Source organism: Salvelinus alpinus, chromosome 1, assembly GCF_045679555.1.
Source record: "Salvelinus alpinus chromosome 1, SLU_Salpinus.1, whole genome shotgun sequence".
NCBI lineage: Eukaryota > Metazoa > Chordata > Actinopteri > Salmoniformes > Salmonidae > Salvelinus > Salvelinus alpinus.
In genome coordinates, this window is record NC_092086.1 from 36,893,022 (window position 1) to 36,913,478 (window position 20,457).

Here is a 20,457-nt window from a genome sequence, read left to right on the forward strand (position 1 = left end):
CCAGACGTTTTTCCTGGGGAGAAGTAGCTTCTTTGCTGCCCTTCTTGACACCAGGCCATCCTCCAAAAATCTTTGCCTCACTGTGCGTGCAGATGCACTCACACCTGCCTGCTGCCATTCCTGAGCAAGCTCTGTACTGGTGGTGCCCCGATCCCGCAGCTGAATCAACTTAAGGAGACGGTCCTGGCGCTTGCTGGACTTTCTTGGGCGCCCTGAAGCCTTCTTCACAACAATTGAACCGCCCTCCTTGAAGTTCTTGATGATCTGATAAATGGTTGATTTAGGTGCAATCTTACTGGCAGCAATATCCTTGCCTGTGAAGCCTTTTTTCTGCAAAGCAATGATGATGGCATGTGTTTCCTTGCAGGTAACCATGGTTGACAGAGGAAGAACAATGATTCCAAGCACCACCCTTCCTTTGAAACTTCCAGTCTGTTATTTGATCTCAATCAGCATGACAGAGTGATCTCCAGCCTTGTCCTCGTCAACACTCATACCTGTGTTAACGAGAGAATCACTGACATGATGTCAGCTGGTCCTTTTGTGGCAGAGCTGAAATGCAGTGGAAATGTTTTTGGGGGATTCAGTTAATTTGCATGGCAAAGAGGGACTTTGCAATTAATTGCAATTCATCTGATCACTCTTCATAACATTCTGGAGTATATGTAAATTGCCATCATACAAACTGGGGCAGCAGACTTTGTGAAAATTAATATTTGTGTAATTCTCAAAACTCTTGGCCACGACTGTATTATTCCAGCCCAGCGCAATTTCGATTTTGGCCACTAAACGGCAGCAATCAATGTGCAAAATTTTAGACTGATCCAATGAACCATTGCATTTATGTTCAAAATGTTGTATCAAGACTGCCCAAATATGCCTAATTGGTTTATTAATAACTTTTTAAAGTTCAAAACTGTGCACTCTCCTCAAACAATAGCAGGGTATTCTTTCACTGTAATAGCTACTGTAAATTGGACAGTGCAGTTAGATTAACAACAATTTAAGCTTTCTGCCAATATCAGATATGTCTATGTCCTGGGAAATGTTCTTGTTACTTACAACCTCATGCTAATCGCATTAGCCTACATTTGTTCAACCGGACCCACCGATCATGTAGAGGGAAATTCTGAGGCCCGTACTCAACCCGCAAATACAGAAAACACACTATAGGCCACAGTCAAACATGGCATAACAATTTTTTTGACAGTTGGTTCAGGATTTTTTTGTTGCCTGATTTCGATAGATACACTACATGGACAAAAGTATGTGGACACCTCAGTCGAACATCCCATTCCAAAATCCTGGGGATTAATATGGAATTGGTCCCCTATTTTCTGCTATAACAGCCTCCACTCTTCTGGGAAGGCTTTCCACTAGATGTTGTAACATTGCTGGAGGGACTTGATTCCATTCAGCCACAAGACCATTAGTGATTAGTCACTGATGTTGGGCGATTAGGCCTGGCTCGCAGTCGGCGTTCCAATTATGTGCAGCTGCTTGGCCATGGAAAACCATTTCATGAAGCTCCCAATGAACAGTTCTTGTGCTGACGTTGCTTCCAGAGGCAGTTTGGAACTCGGTAGTGAGTGTTGCAACCAAGGACAGACGTTTTTTTACGCGCTTCAGAGGTCCCGTTCTTTGAGCTTGTGTGGCCTACCACTTCGCAGCTGAGCCGTTGTTGCTCTTAGTTGTTTCCACTTCACAATAACAGCACATACAGTTGACCAGGGCAGCTCTAGCAGGTCAGAAATTTGATAAACTGAATTGTCGTATAGGTGGCATCTTATGACAGTGCCATGTTGAAAGTCACTGACCTCGTCATTAAAGCCATCCTTCCGCCAATGTTTGTCTATTGAGATTGCATGGCCGTGTGCTCGATTCTATACACCTGTCAGCAACGAGTGTGGCTGAAATAGCCAAATCCACTAATTTGAAGGGGTGCCCATATACTTTTGTATATATAGTGTGTTTCTGCTTATAATTTCTGACACATTGGTAGGCTATTTGTTAGTCAACTTGTCTATAATTAGATACATGTAGCTTCTCTTTTGTCATTATAAACTCAGCAAAAAAAGAAACGTCCCTTTTTCAGAACCCTGTCTTTCAAAGATAACATGTAAAAATCCAAATAACTTCATAGATCTTCATTATAAAGGGTTTAAACTCTGTTTCCCATGCTTGTTCAATGACCAATAAACAATTAATGAACATGCACCTGTGGAACGGTAGTTAAGAAACTTACAGCTTACAGACAGTAGGCAATTAAGGTCACAGTTATGAAAACTTAGGACACTAAAGAGGTCTTTCTCTTTAAAAAACTCTGAAAAACACCAAAAGAAAGATGCCCAGGGTCCCTGCTCATCTGCATGAACGTGCCTTAGGCATGCTGTAAGGAGGCATGAGGACTGCAGGTGTGGCCAGGGCAATAAATTGCAATGCCCGTACTGTGAGACGCCCAGGACAGCGCTACAGGGAGACAGGACGGACAGCTGATGGTCCTCGCAGTGGCAGACCACGTGTAACAACACCTGCACAGGATCGGTACATCCGAACATCACACCTGTGGGACAGGTACAGGATGGCAACAACAACTGCCCGAGTTACACCAGGAACGCACAATCCCTCCATCAGTGCTCAGACAGTCAGCAGTAGGCTGAGAGAGGCTGGACTGAGGGCTTGTAGGCCTGTTGTAAGGCAGGTCCTCACTGGCAACAATGTCGCCAATGGGCACAAACCCACCATCGCTGGACCAGATAGGACTGGCAAAAAGTGCTCTTCACTGACGAGTCACGGTTATGTCTCACCAGGGGTGATGGTCAGATTTGCGTTTATCGTCGAAGGAATGAGTCTCTGGAACGGGATTGATTTGGAGGTGGAGGGTCCGTCTGGGGTCGGTGTGTTACAGCATCATCGGACTGAGCTTGTTGTCATTGCAGGCAATCTCAACGCTGTGCGTTACAGGGAAGACATCCTCCTCCCTCATGTGGTACCCTTCCTGCAGGCTCATCCTGACATGACCCTCCAGCATGACAATGCCACCAGCCATACTGCTCATTCTGTGCGTGATTTCCAGCAAGGCAGGAATGTCAGCGTTCTGCCATGGCCAGCGAAGAGCCCAGATCTCAATCCCATTGAGCACGTCTGGGACCTGTTGGATCGGAGTGTGAGGGCTAGGGCCATTCCCCCCAGAAATGTCCGGGAACTTGTAGGTGCCTTGGTGGAAGAGTGGGGTAACATCTCACAGCAAGAACTGGCAAATCCGGTGCAGTCCATGAGGAGGAGATGCACTGCAGTACTTAATGCAGCTGGTGGCCACACCAGCTACTGACTGTGACTTTTGATTTTGTTCAGGGACACATTTTTCCATTTCTGTTAGTCACATGTCTGTGGAACTTGTTCAGTTTGTGTCTCAGTTGTTGAATCTTATGTTCATACAAATATTTACACATGTTAAGTTTGCTGAAAATGAACTCAGTTGACAGTGAGAGGACGTTTATTTTTGCTGAGTTTATGTTGCCCTAGAAGACTAAATAAACCCTTGCTCAACAGAATAATGTAATAGATGGAATGAATGCTTCAATCTAGTTGACATCGGTAAAGTTCTCTCTGTCATCTTCCGTGGAGCAAAGACATTTAAGGACAGGGGAGAAAATACAATAACGCAACAACAAAAATAATAAGGGTAAGATTTTCTGTCCAAATGACATCAGTTTGACCGGCTGCATGGGAAAAAAAAGCTGTGAAAACGACCCAACGTGTTTCTGATAAGATTTCAGCTTGGCTTTGATGCATTTTTTATGTGGTTGAAATACTATCAGCTTTTATGATGAAGACAGCACCTCTACAGATGTTATCTGAGCATTGCATTCTCTCAGGATGCATTAATAAATCATATTTCTCCACTCCTGTTCCAAATTTAGCCCTACATTCAGTGTATAATTTTACTGCAAGAAATGCTTAATTCTGCAGGCGTTATTATTAATAAGGCTATGTGAGAGGTTATAGACCTACAAGTCAGTACCCAGATTTCACAGTTCCCTTGACATGCCATTGGCCTATTTGAAGTCCCGTCTTGTGACTGTCAAGTTTGTATAGCGCCTCACAATCACACATAACATCACACATATCACACATAACACTGCCATCATCCTCTTTTACCACTTCACCAAATATTTTCCAAACATGACTTTTCTGTCCCTCCCTTCTCTTTGTTTTCAGCTCTCCTGTCGTAGCTTTCGTCTTATTGAATTAGAACTTCAACAATGTCCTTTTTGCCTCCGTGGATTGATGTTAACTTTTTCTGCCTGTTCCCAAAAGTATTATTTGGCGATTGGCTGTGTGGGCTATTTGGCATGCCTACAGTTAAGGCCTGAAGATTAGGTTTATGCACTAATACCAGATAGCCTAAAAAAATGAAAGATGAACCTCAATGTAGCCTTTATAAATCGCACAATAATTACACATTTATGGATTTTTAAGGTATTGTTTCTCTTTATTCAACCAGCCTGCCACCCACCTGCCACACAATATTTAATGTCTCTAAACCCGTCCACCCCGCGGATATAACCCCGGGGACTGCAGGTTATGAGTCAACCCGGGCATCACTAATTAGTACATCTCTGACTCCAAGCTCTAGCTATAACAAATCTAAGGATATCAGAGCAAGGCCAAGTTGTGTAGAATAAAAATATGTCACACACAAACATCCGACAACTTATTTACCCCCCCTAACCAAGGGGGCAAGTGACAATCAAAGTACCCAGAGCAGCAAGTCCCTCTGAGAATCAGGATAGAACACCAATGACAGATTTGATCTGGATCCCACAGAGAACCCACTGTAGAGGTCTCTATTTTTGTTGATCTTAGTTGAATAGATCTGGAGGCTTGTCATAACAGTCCCTGACAAGGTGGTGGCAGCCATCTTGATTTAATCTCCTATTAGGATAAATCCATCCTCAGTAGTCTGAAAACAATCTCATCTCCACGGTCACATGGTGGTTGTGTCCTGGAGGGGTCCACTCATGAAGCCCCCAACCGAATGCCCAACTGTCTGGTAGGGGGCAGAGCCTTGACCTGAGCAGCCTGTGACAGGCGAGACTGACAGGCCGCGGAACAGGAGGTCCATAGAGGGCAGCAGTGGCTTGAGCAGACTGACAGGGCAGAAGGCAGAGCCTCCATGGGGAGTGAAATTCACCTTGTTGGGGTCAGGGCAGGATACCTGGAGGAGAGGCTCTCTCTGACAGGGAGACCTTGGTTTGAGGGACAGAAAGAGATGATTAGCCCAAATCATTTCTAATTACACCAAGTCTGTGTGTGTTTCAATACTCACATAGCCTCTTCACACACTACGCGTACTCGCTCACAGCCTTCAGGGGGCTCCCTCTGGAAGGAGTAGGTCTTGTTGGGACGAGGGGAGGAGGAGGGCTGCAACAGGGAGGGGTCCAGAACTACTGGAGAGGGGCACACGGTCTCACAGTCCACAGGGTCTGCACAGAGAGGAAAAAACATGATTTAAAAAGTCCACTACGGTATTTTAGTAATTTAAGTCATTCAACAAACCATCCATTTACTCACCTGGCTCTCCCATGGGGCAGGGAGACTGAGATGGGGAGAGTAGAGCTGGGTTCAGGGCACAGGGAGACTCAGATGGAGAGAGCAAAGCAGAGTCGAATGAGGCAGGGGAGGGCTCACTCTGGGTACCACTGCTGCACCTCTGGGCAGGAACTGGGGCTCTGTGGCCATCTGGGACATCCAGGATCTAACAGGGGAACAGGGAGAGGGTACGGTGAGGTTATGGGACACTGGCCACTGGAGAGAAATAAGGTCTAATTGGCTGTCACTAGGGGGATCCAGTGGATCCATAGAGGGTTGAGATCATGGATCTAAGCCAGCCGGTACCCAAGCAGATAGGCTGTATTTAAACATGCTCACCTTGTGCTGGTCCTCAGGTGTCTCTGACACAAAGACCCCCTCCAGCTCCAGGTTCAGACCTTCCACACTGCGCCGCAGCCGAGGGGCCAACCTGCTCAGGGGCGTCAGGGGCACCGTCTGGGGGGGGCACCAAAGACACATGAAAATGGAGCACAGGAGTGTGTATGGTCTGATTTTATCTGTTCCACATAAAGGGGCTTGAGTGAGGGTATGTACCAAAGGCCATCCAGCTACGCGTATGAGTACGAGTGTATTCCTGTCAATATGCATTCCTGTCATAGCGTGGCGATGGTGCAACCAGGCAGCTTGATGACACCAGCTCCTAAGAAAAGCAGTGCTGTTTTTCTAGCCCTGTTGCTAACGTCTCTCTACTCTGCCTGAGAAACTCAGGAGGCCAACCATCAGTGTTCTGTGTCAGTGAATACTCCGAACACCTCCTGGGTCCCACTGTCTGCATACATGATCTTACGTTACAGTCATCCAGGGGGCATTCAAATTCAAAAAGAACATTTTGAATTCAAGTAAACAAGTTGCAGTTTCAATAAGGACGGGTTCAGAGTGCAGATCAAATCCACAGTATTATGGGGAGGGCTGTATAGGACGTACCTGTGTAGCGCCTGGTACATGGCCTCCAGGTAGGGGGTGGTGGGGACGCTCATATCCCCCAGAGGGAGGGGCGTGTCGGGAGCGTTTCTGCAGCTGGTGCTTGAGCTTAACCACCTGAGGCCAAGTCATAGAGGGGAAAGGACTTAGAAGAGAGGCTTGTCTTTCAGAGGAAAGAATGAGGGGAGGAATAATTAAACTGGGAGAGAAGGGTGTGACTGGCCGAGTCACCGCTGACAACAGGAGAGTAAAAATAGTACCATCTCTGAGTTTTACTGGTATATTGTGAGAATGATGTTTGATTGACAAGCTCCTGGTTAAAGGACCTTTTTAGTAAACATTTACATTCAAAGGAAGTACTCACATCCCTCAAGTGTTCCGCGCTGCCCCATGATGCTGAGCGTTTGTGTCCGCCAACACTTCTTCTTCCCCGAGTCTCCTCTGCCCAGGAGCTGGGAGTCTATGGAAGGAGCAGGGTTGTTATAGTAACCAGCCACACGTTGCTTATACAACTCTGCACAAAACACACACTTTCTGAAAAACTAAACTGACTTTAAAATAGTTTTTTGCTGTGGAAACTTTGCTGATTGAATATGAGTCAGACAGCATTATGTTCTTGACGATCATTTAACTACACAACTGGTAACTTTATCTACGAGTTCTAAGATTGACCTTTCAATAGAACATTACAGAGCAGTGAACCCGTTTTGCTCTTCTCTCGCTGTACAATTTACACCTTTGGAAGTGAAACATCACCCGAGCTACATGATTTGACTAGAGTACAGAAGTGGTGCCCTACAGCTGTCAGGCACACCTGCCAGTTACACAGCTGTGCAGAGGCAGACGAGGAGTAAACCACTGTTGCTGACAACACCCCCTACAAATGAGTAAAACAAAAACCACAGCAATGCAAATACACAAGCGACACACGTCAGCTACATCAACAAAGACTACAACAGCACAGACACAGTTTAACATAAGTACACTGACAGCTGTATTCACACAGAATAGGAGACCGCCACAGAGTTTGGGTAATCAACAAGGTGACATCCTGTGCTGTCCCTCCTTCATTCATCACAACTGAGCTCCATGTCTTCACATGCAAGAGGAGGAGGAAGAAGAGAGGACAGTGGAGAGTTCCTACCGACATAGGCCCCACTCTTCTAATGCCCACAAGCCCTGGGGTGAGCGTTGCTGGCAGACGGGAGGATCTGGGTGTGTGGCGGTCTATCTGCTGAGCTGCCCTCCCTCGTCTCCACACTCCTGCTTCACACACAGCCTGGACAGGATCCTCTTGCTGATGCCCAATTTCTCCTCAACATCTATTCCTTTTTTCTGTTCTGCTGCCCCTAACTTAGCTATTTTCTCTGGGCCTCCTCTCCTCCAAATCAGGTTCCTCTCCGGGTCACGTTTCCCCAAAATGCAGTCTTCGCTCTGGGTCTAGTCTCCTAAAGCGCTCAGTCCTCTCACAGAGTTCCACACTGATGTCATGACGCACAGTAGTGTAACAGAGTCGGTCCCAGGCTATAAATGACAAAAAACCTTGACGCCATCTTCCGCCCTATCTGGTGGAGCCGTGGTCAAACATCATGGCTAAATGTGTCATGGAGGGACAGTCAGTTACCAACCCTGTCGGTGTAGTGTTACTGCTCCCTACTCCTCCCTCCTCCTCCCGTCCTCCACCAAACATGACCGGAGAGATCACGGGACACAGGGCTATAAAAAGATCCGGTCAAAAGGTGATGGAATGTTCTGGGTGTCTAACGCTTTGAATGCCAGTTCAGCCTCGTGTTTGATTTGATGTATATTTACTTTTAAATATTAAAAAAGGGGTTTTGAACCTGTTACTACAAATTGTTTAGATTGTGTATCTCTTTAGTTTGTGGCAGAGGGGAACTCCCCCAAATCCACAAGAAGCTGGTTGTATGTGAAAATGTGACAGTTTCATTACTGAAGAAAGGAGATAATGGCAGACAATAGGAGACAGTTATATCATCTTAAATAAAGCAATGAGGGGAGGGGGGGCGGGCTGTATAATGAGGTCGGGAGGGGTCTGTTCTGTACAATAGAGGGCAGGGGGTTTGTTCAGTATAAACTGTGTCAAGATTGAGGGCACAGTGTTGGAGTGTGGTTAGGTTAGCCCAGGCTTTGTGCACTAGATGGGGGGTGGATACAGTAGAGGGGGGGGGGGGGGGGGGTTGAGGTTGAAGAGAACAAAACAACTATTTCCAGTTGGCTGCCTTCCACTGCTCCTCAGCTTCAGAATGGAACTGCTAGACACCTGCAGCGCCAGCCTCAGATAGCTCACTTGGTCTTTATATTACAGAATAGGACAACAGTGTTTATAACACACATTTTCATAGATTAGAAGTCTGGCCATTGTAAGCAACAACGGTGACAAATTGAATGGGGAGCTACAAACGGCTTTTAAGCAATATCAATACAGGCTTGACAAGAGTATATTCCTCTCGGTTTCAGATCTATAGGAGTTAATGGATGTTAATGTTAAATTCACATTTGGGCTGTGATTGAGTCCGGTGAGTTTACCTGTGTGGCCTTGTCATTGACACAGGTGACTCCTTGGCTCTCTGCCTCCTTGGGCCACCGGCCCTGCAGATATGGTCCAACAATTGTATCCAGGGACAGGGTGCGACGAATGGTCGGCTTTGGGGGGCGAGACTTGCTCCTGTCGCCTTAAGGAAACAGCCAAAAGAAATCACATTTACTGATATGAAACGTGTCTGCTTTATACTGTGAGTGTGTGAGGTCAATATTTGTAACAGAAGACAGATGCTAATCTTGTATGGAGGGCTGTTTTGTGTGACGGTGCCCCAGTTTGACAGCATATTGGTCTGACAAACTCCATGCTCAGCCTACCGGTGCAACGTAGTTGGAACAAAAAGTCACATCATAAAGTAGGCTCAGAACTACTTTAGCACCAGCAGGAGTTCATAAAAAGGCCTCCCCCAGCACCACCCCCATCCCTCGCAGAGGTTTGGTTAACTCGTAGTACAAGTAGGTGTGTATTGGCAGCTCTTTGTAAGTAATCTCTGGCAGGTGTGAGCCAAGCCACTGAGCCTACAGCAAAGCCATCCAAAGACATGTTGCACAAGACTGGCAACGATTCTACTCCTGAAACCTATTCCCCAACTCATACCACTTCCCTCCACCCCACTTCCCAGGGCAGACAGGATGTAGAAATATACACCACAGAACGAGCACTCGAGTTACTGGTGCATCATTACAGTGTACTGTTGAAACACACTGTGGAATTACAGGCCACAGGGCCTAAAACAAAGGTCCCTTTAAACCTCTATTGACATTGGCACATGAGGTCACAGAGGTAAGTAGTGTAATAGAATATGACACTCTTAAAACACCTTTAGAGAGTTCAGGATCAATTAGAGCTGGGGCAATAAAAAGAACAACACTGACCACTTATCAAGGATATTTTACTGATTAAAATAATCACGATATGTAGCGTATACTAAAGCTATGTGATGTTTGATAGTTGTCACCAAAACTGATGCGTTAAATAGAAAATGTGCTTACTCTGGCTCTAGCCAACAGCTCAAAGATACAGTGCGGGTAGGGTGTTCTACACGATGAGATTAAAATGGATAAGAACGAGAATATTTTAATTTGTCAAACGGCAGTCAAGCATCAATCATGTCACCAGAACAATACCCTCTATTGCAATGGAGCATCAAGATCACCATGCACTTTCATCACCCTGTGAAGTTCAGAACTTATTTCATCTGTAGCCTAATAAACTGTATGGTTTCCCCCAGTAATAATGGGAGGACCACACACACCATATCATCTCGACTCTAAGTTCACTTCGATATGATGGTTATTCAGTGGAGGCTGGTGGGAGGAGCTATAGGAGGATGGGCTCATTGCAATGGCTGTAACAGAATTAATGGAACGGAGTCATACATGTGGTTTCCGTATATTTGATGTGTTTGATACTGTTCCATTTATACCGTTCCAGTCTTTACAATGAGCCCGTCCTCCTATAGCACCTCCCACCAGCCTCCACTGTGGTTATTATATCAATATTTGCTAATAAAAGGCATTTCCACCAGTATTTCTCACATAATACATTTTACTGACACAAAAAGATCCCACCATTTGAAACGAACAAATAACCTGTCGGCATTTATAAAATTGTAGCGAAACTACCTGTAGTGACTTATTTTTTTATATGGTACCACTTTAGTCGCATTAATACTGTGGATGGAAATGTGGTTAATCAAATCGTATTAGTCACGAGCCGAATACAACAGGTGTAGACCTCACAGTGCAATGCTTACTTACAAGTCCTTAACCAACAATGCAGTTTAAAAAAATATGAATAATAAATAAAAGTAACAACTACTTAAAGAGCAGCAGTAAAATAACAATAGCGAGACTATATACAGGGGGGTACCGGTACAGAGTCAATTTGCGGGTGCACCGGTTAGTCGAGGTAATATGTACATGTAGGTAGAGTTATTAAAGTGACTATGCATAGACGATAACAACAGAGAGTAGCAGCGGTGTAAGGGGGGGAATGCAAATAGCCTGGGTAGCCATTTGATTAGATGTTCAGCAGTCTCATGGCTTGGGGGTAGAAGCTGTTTAGAAGCCTCATGGACCTAGACTTGACGCTCCGGTACCACTTGCCGTGCGGTAGCAGAGAGAACAGTCTATGACTAGGCTGGCTGGAGTCTTCCTCTGACACCGCCTGGTATAGAGGTCCTGGATGGCAGGAAGCTTGGCCCCGGTGATGTACTGGGCCGTTCGCACTACCCTCTGTAGTGCCTTGCGATCGGAGGCCGAGCAGTTGCAATACCAGGCAGTGATGCAACCAGTCAGGATGCTCTCGATGGTGCAGCTGTAGAACCTTTTGAGGATCTGAGGATCCATATATCCTGGAACAGGTTTTGTTGTGCCCTCTTCACGACGGTCTTGGTGTGCTTGGACCATGTTAGTTTGTTGGTGATGTGGACACCAAGGAACTTGAAGCTCTCAACATGCTCCACTGCAGCCCCGTCGACGAGAATGGGGGCGTGCTCAGTCCTCTTTTTCCTGTAGTCCACATTCATCTCCTTTGTCTTGATCACGTTGAGAGGTTGTTGTCCTGGCACCACACGGCCATATCTCTGACCTCCTCCCTATAGGCTGTCTCGTTGTTGTCAGTGATCAGGCCTACCATTGTTGTGTGATCGGCTAATTTAATGGTGGTGTTGGAGTCGTGCCTGGTCATGCAGTCATGAGTAAACAGGGAGTACAGGAGTGGACTGAGCACGCACCCCTGAGGGGCCCCTGTGCTGAGGATCAGCGTTGCGGATGTGTTGTTACCTACCCTTACCACCTAGCGGTAGCGCGTCAGGAAGTCCAGGATCCAGTTGCAGAGGGAGGTGTTTAGTCCCAGGGTCCTTAGCTTATTGATGAGCTTTGAGGGCACTACGGTATTGAACGCTGAGCTGTAGTCAATGAATAGCATTCTCACATAGGTGTTCCTTTTACTGAGAACTCTTTATGATGCCATTCCAATCATTTGTGATGTAATAAAAAACATGGATGTAACTGACGGAGAACTATGTATATGATGATGTTCCAGTTATGTGGTGTAATAATGAATTGGAAAAAACATGACATTCTCAAATCAAGTAGCACATTTCTGCTTTTATAACACTTCATTTTATAGGGTCCTACAGAGACCCACATCAAAACACATGCTTGAGCAGGGTGGGGGATGGCTGATGCATGGTGGAAATTAGGCTATATTCACTGAAAGTCGGTGGTCTGTTTAGAAAAAATTGAGGCCAGAGGCTACTGCACGTAAAATAGACCCATGTAGCTAAGCAGTAAGATACTATAACAGTTAATCATAATAGATAGCCCACATACCCGTTAGACTAGTGATAGACAGCAATAACAATGCAAACTCTAGCGACATTCCCACCATAGTGTAATATTTGGCAAGTGACATTATTTGGCACCAAAATGAGAATTTTTATTTACCAGTCTTGGAATCTTTGCAGCGCGGTTGTGCTTTGTTGTGAAGCTGGAATGGGACAGTGGCTCGAAGTGGTTGTAGACAAGGGGTGCCCCCCCGAGCCGCTTCACTTCTGCACGACATCCCCCCCAAGTGCAAAATGAAGCAGCCGAAAACACTTCGACTTCAGCAGGCAACCGTATCAAAGTTCACAATCAGTAGTTTTAGCTACCTCTTCTTCAGTTTAAATTAGCCAGTATTTCAATTTTTATTTATGATAAGTATCCAACATGGTTAGCTTCTTGCTAGCAGCCAGCCTTCTTTTGTGATGACCATGATTTCCTCCAACTTTTCTCTCGAACTAAAATAAATACATCTAAAAAATATTAGCCCTGCATTTAGTTCACAATAAAACTATTAAATGCCCAACCTGATCATCCACCATTGGCTATTATAACTTTACTTTATGTAAAGTATCAGGCTACACAGTTGACAAAATATTGCCAAATATTGTGCCTGACAACAGCTCAACTAGCTAAATTCTCGTGTCCAATTTACTTACAAGTGGGCGAGGCGAATGACACATTCTTGATCTGGTTGGGTACTGAAAAATACGACTTAACTTCTATTGGTCATAAACTCTATCTATCAAGGGTCTGCCCTCGAAAGTCATAATATTCCCTCCCAGTTTATTAAATCTCAAACCTGCAGTGTACACCAGGGCCTCCCACTCCTATGCCCCCACAATACATTCACACACATTCGTCTTTAATGTTCGAACATTATGGGTTAAACTCCTTATCAACACAGATTTAAAAAAATACAAAAGCAACATGCAACAATTTCAAAGATTTTAGTTTGTTAGTTCATATAAGGAAATCAGTCAATTGAAATAATTGAGTTAGGCCCTAATCTATTGATTTCCATGACTGGGAATACAGATATGCATTTGTTGTTCACAGATACCTTAAAAAAAAGGGCAGGTGTGGATCAGAAAACCAGTCAATATCTGGTGTGACCATTTCCCTCACACAGAGCGACACATCTCCTTCGCATATAATTTTTCAGGCCTGTTACCCTACTCTTCAATGGCTGTGCAAAGTTTCTGGATATTGGCGGGAACTGTAACACACTGCCGTATACGTCGATCCAGAGCATACCAAACAGGCTCAAAGGGTGACATGTCTGGTGAGTATGCAGGCCATGGAAGAACTGAGACAGTTTCAGCTTCCAGGAATTGTGTGCAGATCCTTGCGACATAGGGCCATGCATTATCATGATGAAATATGAGGTGGTGGTGGCAGCAGATGAACCGCATGACAATGGGCCTCAGGATCTCGTCACGGTATCTCTGTGCATTCAAATTGCCATCGATAAAATGCAAATGTGTTCGTTGTCCTTAGCTTATGCCTTCCCATACCATAACCCCACCATGGGGTATTCTGTTCACAACATAGACATCAGCAAACCGTTCGCCCACACAACATCATACACGCAGTCTGCACGGTACAGCTGAAACCGGGATTCATCCACGAAGAGCACACTTCTCCAGTGTGCCAGTGGCCATCGAAAGTGAGCATTTATCCACTGACGTCAGTTACGAAACCGAAATGCAGTCAGGTCAAGACCTTGGTGTGGACGACGTGCACTCAGATGAACTTCCCGAGATGGTTTCTGACAGTTTGAGCAGAAATTCTTCGGTTGGGCAAATCCAGTTTCATCAGCTGTCCGGTTGGTTGGTCTAAGACGAGCCCGCAGGTGAAGAAGCCGAATGTGGAGGTCCTGGGTTGGTGTGGTTACTCGTGGTCTGCGGTTGTGAAGCCGGTTGGACATTCTCTAGGACGACGTCGAGGTGGATAATAGTAAAGAAATTAACATTAAATTCTCTGGCACAGCTCTGGTGGACATTCCTGCAGTATGCATGGCAACTGCATGCTCCCTCAAAACTTGAGACATCTGTGGCATTGCGTTGTGTGACAAAACTGCACATTTTAGAATGGCATTTTATTGTCCCCAGCACAAGGTGCATTTGTATAATGATCATGTTGTTTAATAAGCTTCTTGATAATCATCCACCTGACAGGCGTGGCATATCTTGGAAAAGGAGGAATTCTCACTAACAGGGACGTAAACACATTTGTGCACAACATTTGAGAGAGAAGCTTTTTTTGTGCATATGGAAAATGGCTGGGATCTTTTATTTCAGCTAATGAAACATGGGACCAACACTTTACATGTTGCGTTTATATTTTTGTTTAGTATAACATTTATCAAGACATTGTCAATATTGGATCAACTTGAGTGTTAAAAAGGCCTATATACAAGGCAGAATGTTGAGTTCTGTTCAGATCTTGCAGCTTGCCCATCGATCTACCAAATGATGTTAGCTGATGCTGCTGAAGTAACACATTGAAAATCAGAGCTCTTATCATATATTCTGAAAAAATATGATGCAAAAGACCTGCGTTGGAGAAGAAAACGTAAATCAAATGGCCAGTAACGCTTCAGTGATCTGCGGGCTCCAAAGGGCCTCTTAAACAGTTCAAACTACCCGGGTTGAGGTTAAATTATTATTTATTTTTTAAATCGCACCCACCAATTTGGAACCTCAGCTAACATAGTATGTCACTGGAAGACAGTATTTTAACCATATAATTAGGAATTAAAATAGTATTTAATAGGATCTCTATGACTTTAATGACAGACTCAATGTATGAATACATACTGTAACTAGGCAAATATCCAGACTAGATCATGATGAATTGGTTTGAACTAGCATGGACCTTATCAAAGACTTTAGTAACAACATTGATTTTAATGTTTGCAAGACAACTCTTTACAAGAGAATGACATCAATTACGGTGCGAGCATGTATATTATTATTTATTATGAGGGATGTCACTGTCAAATCCATAGAAAGGGGTCTCTGCTTATTCCTCTCTGGTCTCACCCAGCTTTGGGCTGTGGCCACCCACTGGACTGAGATGGTACAGGAAGTAATCTAGCATGTACATTCTGACCGGCTCAACGTAATGGAAGGATACAGATGAATTGGAGCAACAGTCTGGACCCTGACAGAGGGAGAAAGGAAAAAAACAGATGAGCAGGAAGCTCAATGGCACTGAAGGGAGGTCATTTGATATGTGTTCTACTGAGAGTGTAGACCTACTTACCACTTTGGAAGGGTAATAGTTGTACTGGTGGAACCATTTGGGCAGTATGTCTTCGGTACAGAGAAGTTTACCCAGCCACAGGGGGTGGAAGGTTTCCCTGTGTTGGTGGTCTCTAGAGTCCCCTGCCGGGACTCCCAGCTTCTGGAGGCAGAAGCCCAGCAGTAGGTCCTCTGCAGAGGTGGACTTGGTGCAGGTTCCATGGTGCAGGGCCCTGACGTAGCGTCTCACAGACTCGCGGCTCAGTACATAGCCAGCACCACCACTCATGTAGCCTTGATGGACAAAGCGGCGAAAACGTCTGCCCAGATACACAGGCTTGTCTGGGCTGAACCGAGACAGGAGCAGACGCAAGTTTTCCACAATTACATAGGTGTCATCATCAGCTTTGAGGAACCAGTCAGCCTTGTCTAGGTAACTGGAAATGGAGGGAAAGACGAGAGGTCAAAGACTGAAGGTAGAGTTTGTCTCCTTCACCAGCACATACAAATAGTGCTTTCAGAACACATTCACACCCCTTGACCTTCCCAACATTTTGTTGTGTTACAGCCTGAATTTAAAATGGATTAATTTGAGATTGTGTGTTACTGGCTTACACACAACACCCCATAATGTCGAAGTGGAATTATTTTTTTTAGAAATCTATGACAAGACTTCATAATGGCTGTCTAGCAATGATCAACAATCAACAAAACTTAAAGATCTTTAAAAAAGAATAATGTACAAATATTGTACAATCCAGGTGTACAAAGTTCTTAGAGACTTACCCAGAAAAACTCACAGCTGTAGTCACTGCCAAATATGATTCTAACATGTATCGACTCCGGTGTGTGAATACTCATGTAAACGAGATAATGTTTTTAGAAATGTTTGCAAATTTATGGGACATTGTGTGTCGATGGGTGACCAAAAAAATGGCATCTTTACATAGGTCACCTGCCTGACAGTCTGTCATCAGCCCATCCATCCACATTGCACTACATACATTCAGTGCATTTGGAAAGTATTCAGACCTTCACTTTTTCTTACATCACAGCCTTATTCTAAAATTGATTAAATAGTTTATTTTCTTCATCAATCTACACACAATACTCCATCACAAAACAAAAACTATTTTTATACATTTTTGTAAATGTATAAAATATAAACTGTAATATTACATTTGCATAAGTATTCAGACCTGTTGTTGAAGCACCTTTGGCAGCAATTACAGTCTCGAGTCTTCTTGGGTACAAGCTTGGCACACCTGTATTTGGGGAGTATCTCACCTTCTTCTCTGCAGATCCTCTCAAGCTGTCAGGTTGGATGAGGAGCGTCGCTGCACAGCTATATTCATGTTCGATCAGGTTAAAGCCCAGGATCTGGCTAGGCCACTTAAGAGCATTGAGACTTGTCCCGAAGCCACTCCTGCATTGCATTGGCTGTGTGCTCAGGGCCTTTATCCTGTTGGCAGGTGAACCTTCGCCCCAGTCTGAGGTCCTGAGCGCTCTGGAGCAGGTTTTCATCAAGGATCTCTCTGTACTTTGCTCCGTTCATCTTTCCTTTCCCTCGATACTGACTAGTCTCCCTGTCCCTCCCGCTGAAAAAAATCCCCACAGCATGAGGCTTCCATCAGACGTGACGCTTGGCATTCAGGCCAAAGAGTTCAATCTTGGTTTCATCAGACCAGGGAATCTTGTTTCTCATGGTCTGAGAGTCCTTTAGGTGTCTTTTGGCAAACTTCAAGCGGGCTGTGTGTCTTTTACTGAGGAGTGGCTTTCGTCTGGCCACTCTACCATAAATAACTGATTGGAGTGTTGCAGAGTTGGTTGTCATTCTGGAAGATTCTCCCATCTCCACAGTGGAACTCTGGATCTCTGTCAGAGTGACCATCGGGTTCTTGGTCACCCCCGATTGCTCAGTTTGGCCAGGCGGCTAGCTCTAGTGAGAGTCTTGGTGGTTACAAACATCTTCCGATGGAGGCCACTGTGTTCTTGGGGAACTTCAATGCTGCAAAAATGTTGTGACCCTTTCCCAGATCTGTGCCTCGACACAATCCTATCTCAGAGCTCTACGGACAATTCCTACGAGTTCATAGCTTGGTTTTGCTCTGACATGCACTGTCAACTGTGGGACCTTATATAGACAGGTGTGTGCCTTTTCAAATCATGTCCAATCAATTGAATTTACCACAGGTGGACTCCAATCAAGTTGAAGAAACATCTCAAGGATAATCAATAGAAAGTCTCATAGCAAAGGGTACTTATGTAAATAAGGTGTTTCAGTTTAAGATATTTGCAAACATTTCTAAAAACCTGTTTTCACTTTGTCATTATAGGATATTGTGTGTATATTTAATTTGATCAATTTTAGAATACAGCTGTAAAAGAACAAAATGTGAAAAAATTGAAGGGGTCTGAATACTTTCCAAAATGCACTGTAGATCTCCCATACCACATGAATACTAGACCACCAGAATCATGTCCTCCATCAATGTGAGAGAGATTAGGAGAACATACTGGTGTTGTGGGAGCATTACCCGTCATGCAGTAAGTTGAAAGCGGCCATGGTCTTATTGTACAGGTTGGCCCGTCCCTCCTCTGTTGCCAGAGCCAGCACGGTCCCAGGGAACAGGAGGTCCGGCTTAGAGCTCATGAAGAGCAGTGTGTCACAGCGAGGCCCCCAGGTGTTCACTATGTGTTTAGCTCTGGTCCACAGAGTCTGGGGTGAGGTCAACACCCAGCAGAGCAGTCGACCCGAAGAGGGGGAGGGGGGCAATGGCGAGAGGACTGAGGCATTAGTGGCAACAGCAGAGTGGTGTACTGAGAGAGAGAGAGAGAGAGAGAGAGAGAGAGAGAGAGAGAGAGAGAGAGAGAGAGAGAGAGAGAAAGAGAGAGAGAGAGAGATCGAGATCATGTGGCTGAGTGTATTAGAGATATTCAGAGAGGTGTATAAAAATACTGTAGCTCCAATTTACCTGAAGGGAGCTCACCCATGAGGCTGCTTGTCCGTGAGGGCAAGAGCACTGTCTCCTGAGAGATCTGATATGCTCTGTAGTAAGCAATGGCCATGAAACAGAGACAGAACCCCAACACAAAGCCAGCACAGAACATAAAATCCAAGAGCCTGGAAGGCTTTGAAGTGGACTTGGACATAATCATCTGCACAAGACAAAATCATATTGTAAAAGTAATGTCTAGGTTTACAAAAAAGAGCATTAACAGACAAAGTCAATCAAAAACCAATCTGGTTTATAAGAAGTTGCAACAAGGAGACACATCCAGCACAGAAAATGTCTAACTGACATCTTGGAGACTGGCCCTTTATATACTAATCAGACAGCACCAAATGTTCTAGTCACAAACATGGGCCTTCAATTGTGTAGGCAATACCACACACACAGAAAAAAAAAAGAACGAAACGTCCCTCGTCTGTCACGAATGTTGAATACAATTATTGGAACGTACTCTGCTGATCCTTTTGTCCTGGGTGTTTGTCGTTCAGCTAGTCAGAATATGACAAAATATCCACAGGAAAGTATTAAACAGACTTCAAAACATGGCTCTGTGTGTTGCAATTAAGATGTGTTTGCCCATGCCTGAACACACGAGATGGAAGTACATGCACACATAATACAAGGTATTTATATGGTTTTGTGCATGTGCCAAGTGCTAGAAATTTCTACTTCAGTACCGGTGCGCTAAAAAGTTGGGTAAACAATACTTTCCGATGGATATTTTGTCTCAAATTTCAAACAGCTGAAGGACCAACTGCACAGACAACCAAGAGTAAGTTCAAATGTAATTTTATTCAACATTCTGGCTTGTAAGGAACATTACCACAATTCTGCAGTGCTTTGCTTCAGACTGTATACCAATAATTGGTATCAAAGTCTGATTTATTAAGCTATGGAAACACCAGCCCAAGAAGCTTGTAGTTAGTCCAAACAGAAGGCATTGACTTGGTCAGCTGCTTCAGAATCACAGTGTCATAAATACAATACTACAGTGAATAATAAGTGTGTCCTTGTACATCGTCTGGCATCACCCACTATCAACAGATATGTTATGGATTATTATGATAAGTCTATTGACCGACCATCAACCCACACAAACACTGGGAGTCAAGTGTATTACAGAAAGGGAAAATATAAATATGCTAAACATAGTGTTAATCACTCTAAACTAAATATGAACTTTAGTGATCTAAATGTCCCATTACCAACATGCATAGACCTACAAATCAATCCTAAATCTTACATTTGGTTTTACAAAGTTCTATCAAACATACCAACCCTCTGCCTTCCAGAAACAGAACAATGAACTGATGTGACGGTTAATTGGACACCACCCCTGCAGACGCACTGCCCACCAATTGATTGATTGAGGACACATTAGTAAATGGACCACTAGATGGTGATATAGAGCACCTTGGACACATTCAATCCTGGGCCCAGTTTATCAAAAATGATCCTTCTGGATTTCACCTTTCGTACAGGATTAAATGCATAGAAATATATTGAATAGAAAGGTATCCACATTCAAGACAATGATTTGTCCATTCTATTTATTCTATTTCTGTTCATTTAATCATATCCGATAGGCAAAATCTGAGCGATGGTCCTGCAGGTTTGCAGCACAATGTACTGAAATCAATTACTTTTTTCTTGGCCCAATAGCTTACTAACACACTTGTCTCAACTAATCAAGGGCTGCTTAAATGGAATCCTTTTGTTAGTAGAAAATCAACATGAGTGTTACAGATGTATACTGTAGAAACCAGTGG

General features: G+C 44.4%; 2 protein-coding genes across 3 annotated transcripts; both read right to left on the reverse strand.

Moving 5' to 3' along the window:
- Nucleotides 1-4,474: 4,474 nt before the first annotated feature.
- Nucleotides 4,475-13,085, reverse strand: LOC139574642 (protein FAM117A-like). The gene is made up of 8 exons (XM_071399400.1): nucleotides 12,550-13,085; nucleotides 9,085-9,230; nucleotides 6,902-6,997; nucleotides 6,541-6,654; nucleotides 5,935-6,051; nucleotides 5,578-5,761; nucleotides 5,333-5,489; nucleotides 4,475-5,252 (listed from the first exon to the last, which is right to left on the reverse strand). Exons 1-8 carry the CDS (start codon nucleotides 12,665-12,667, stop codon nucleotides 4,991-4,993), a joined length of 1,194 nt encoding a protein of 397 aa, XP_071255501.1. The 5' UTR covers nucleotides 12,668-13,085; the 3' UTR covers nucleotides 4,475-4,990.
- A 2,233-nt stretch (nucleotides 13,086-15,318) lies between these two features.
- LOC139574702 (glycoprotein-N-acetylgalactosamine 3-beta-galactosyltransferase 1-like) lies at nucleotides 15,319-20,095 on the reverse strand. 2 transcript variants are annotated; one of them, XM_071399529.1, is made up of 5 exons: nucleotides 19,963-20,095; nucleotides 18,650-18,833; nucleotides 18,212-18,494; nucleotides 15,697-16,111; nucleotides 15,319-15,594 (listed from the first exon to the last, which is right to left on the reverse strand). In XM_071399529.1, the coding sequence occupies exons 2-5, from the start codon at nucleotides 18,831-18,833 to the stop codon at nucleotides 15,454-15,456; spliced, it is 1,023 nt and encodes a 340-aa protein (XP_071255630.1). In that variant the 5' UTR covers nucleotides 19,963-20,095; the 3' UTR covers nucleotides 15,319-15,453. The 2 variants fall into 2 exon arrangements, with proteins under 2 accessions (XP_071255630.1, XP_071255625.1); XM_071399524.1 differs by having other exon boundaries at nucleotides 19,967-20,093.
- Nucleotides 20,096-20,457: the final 362 nt, after the last annotated feature.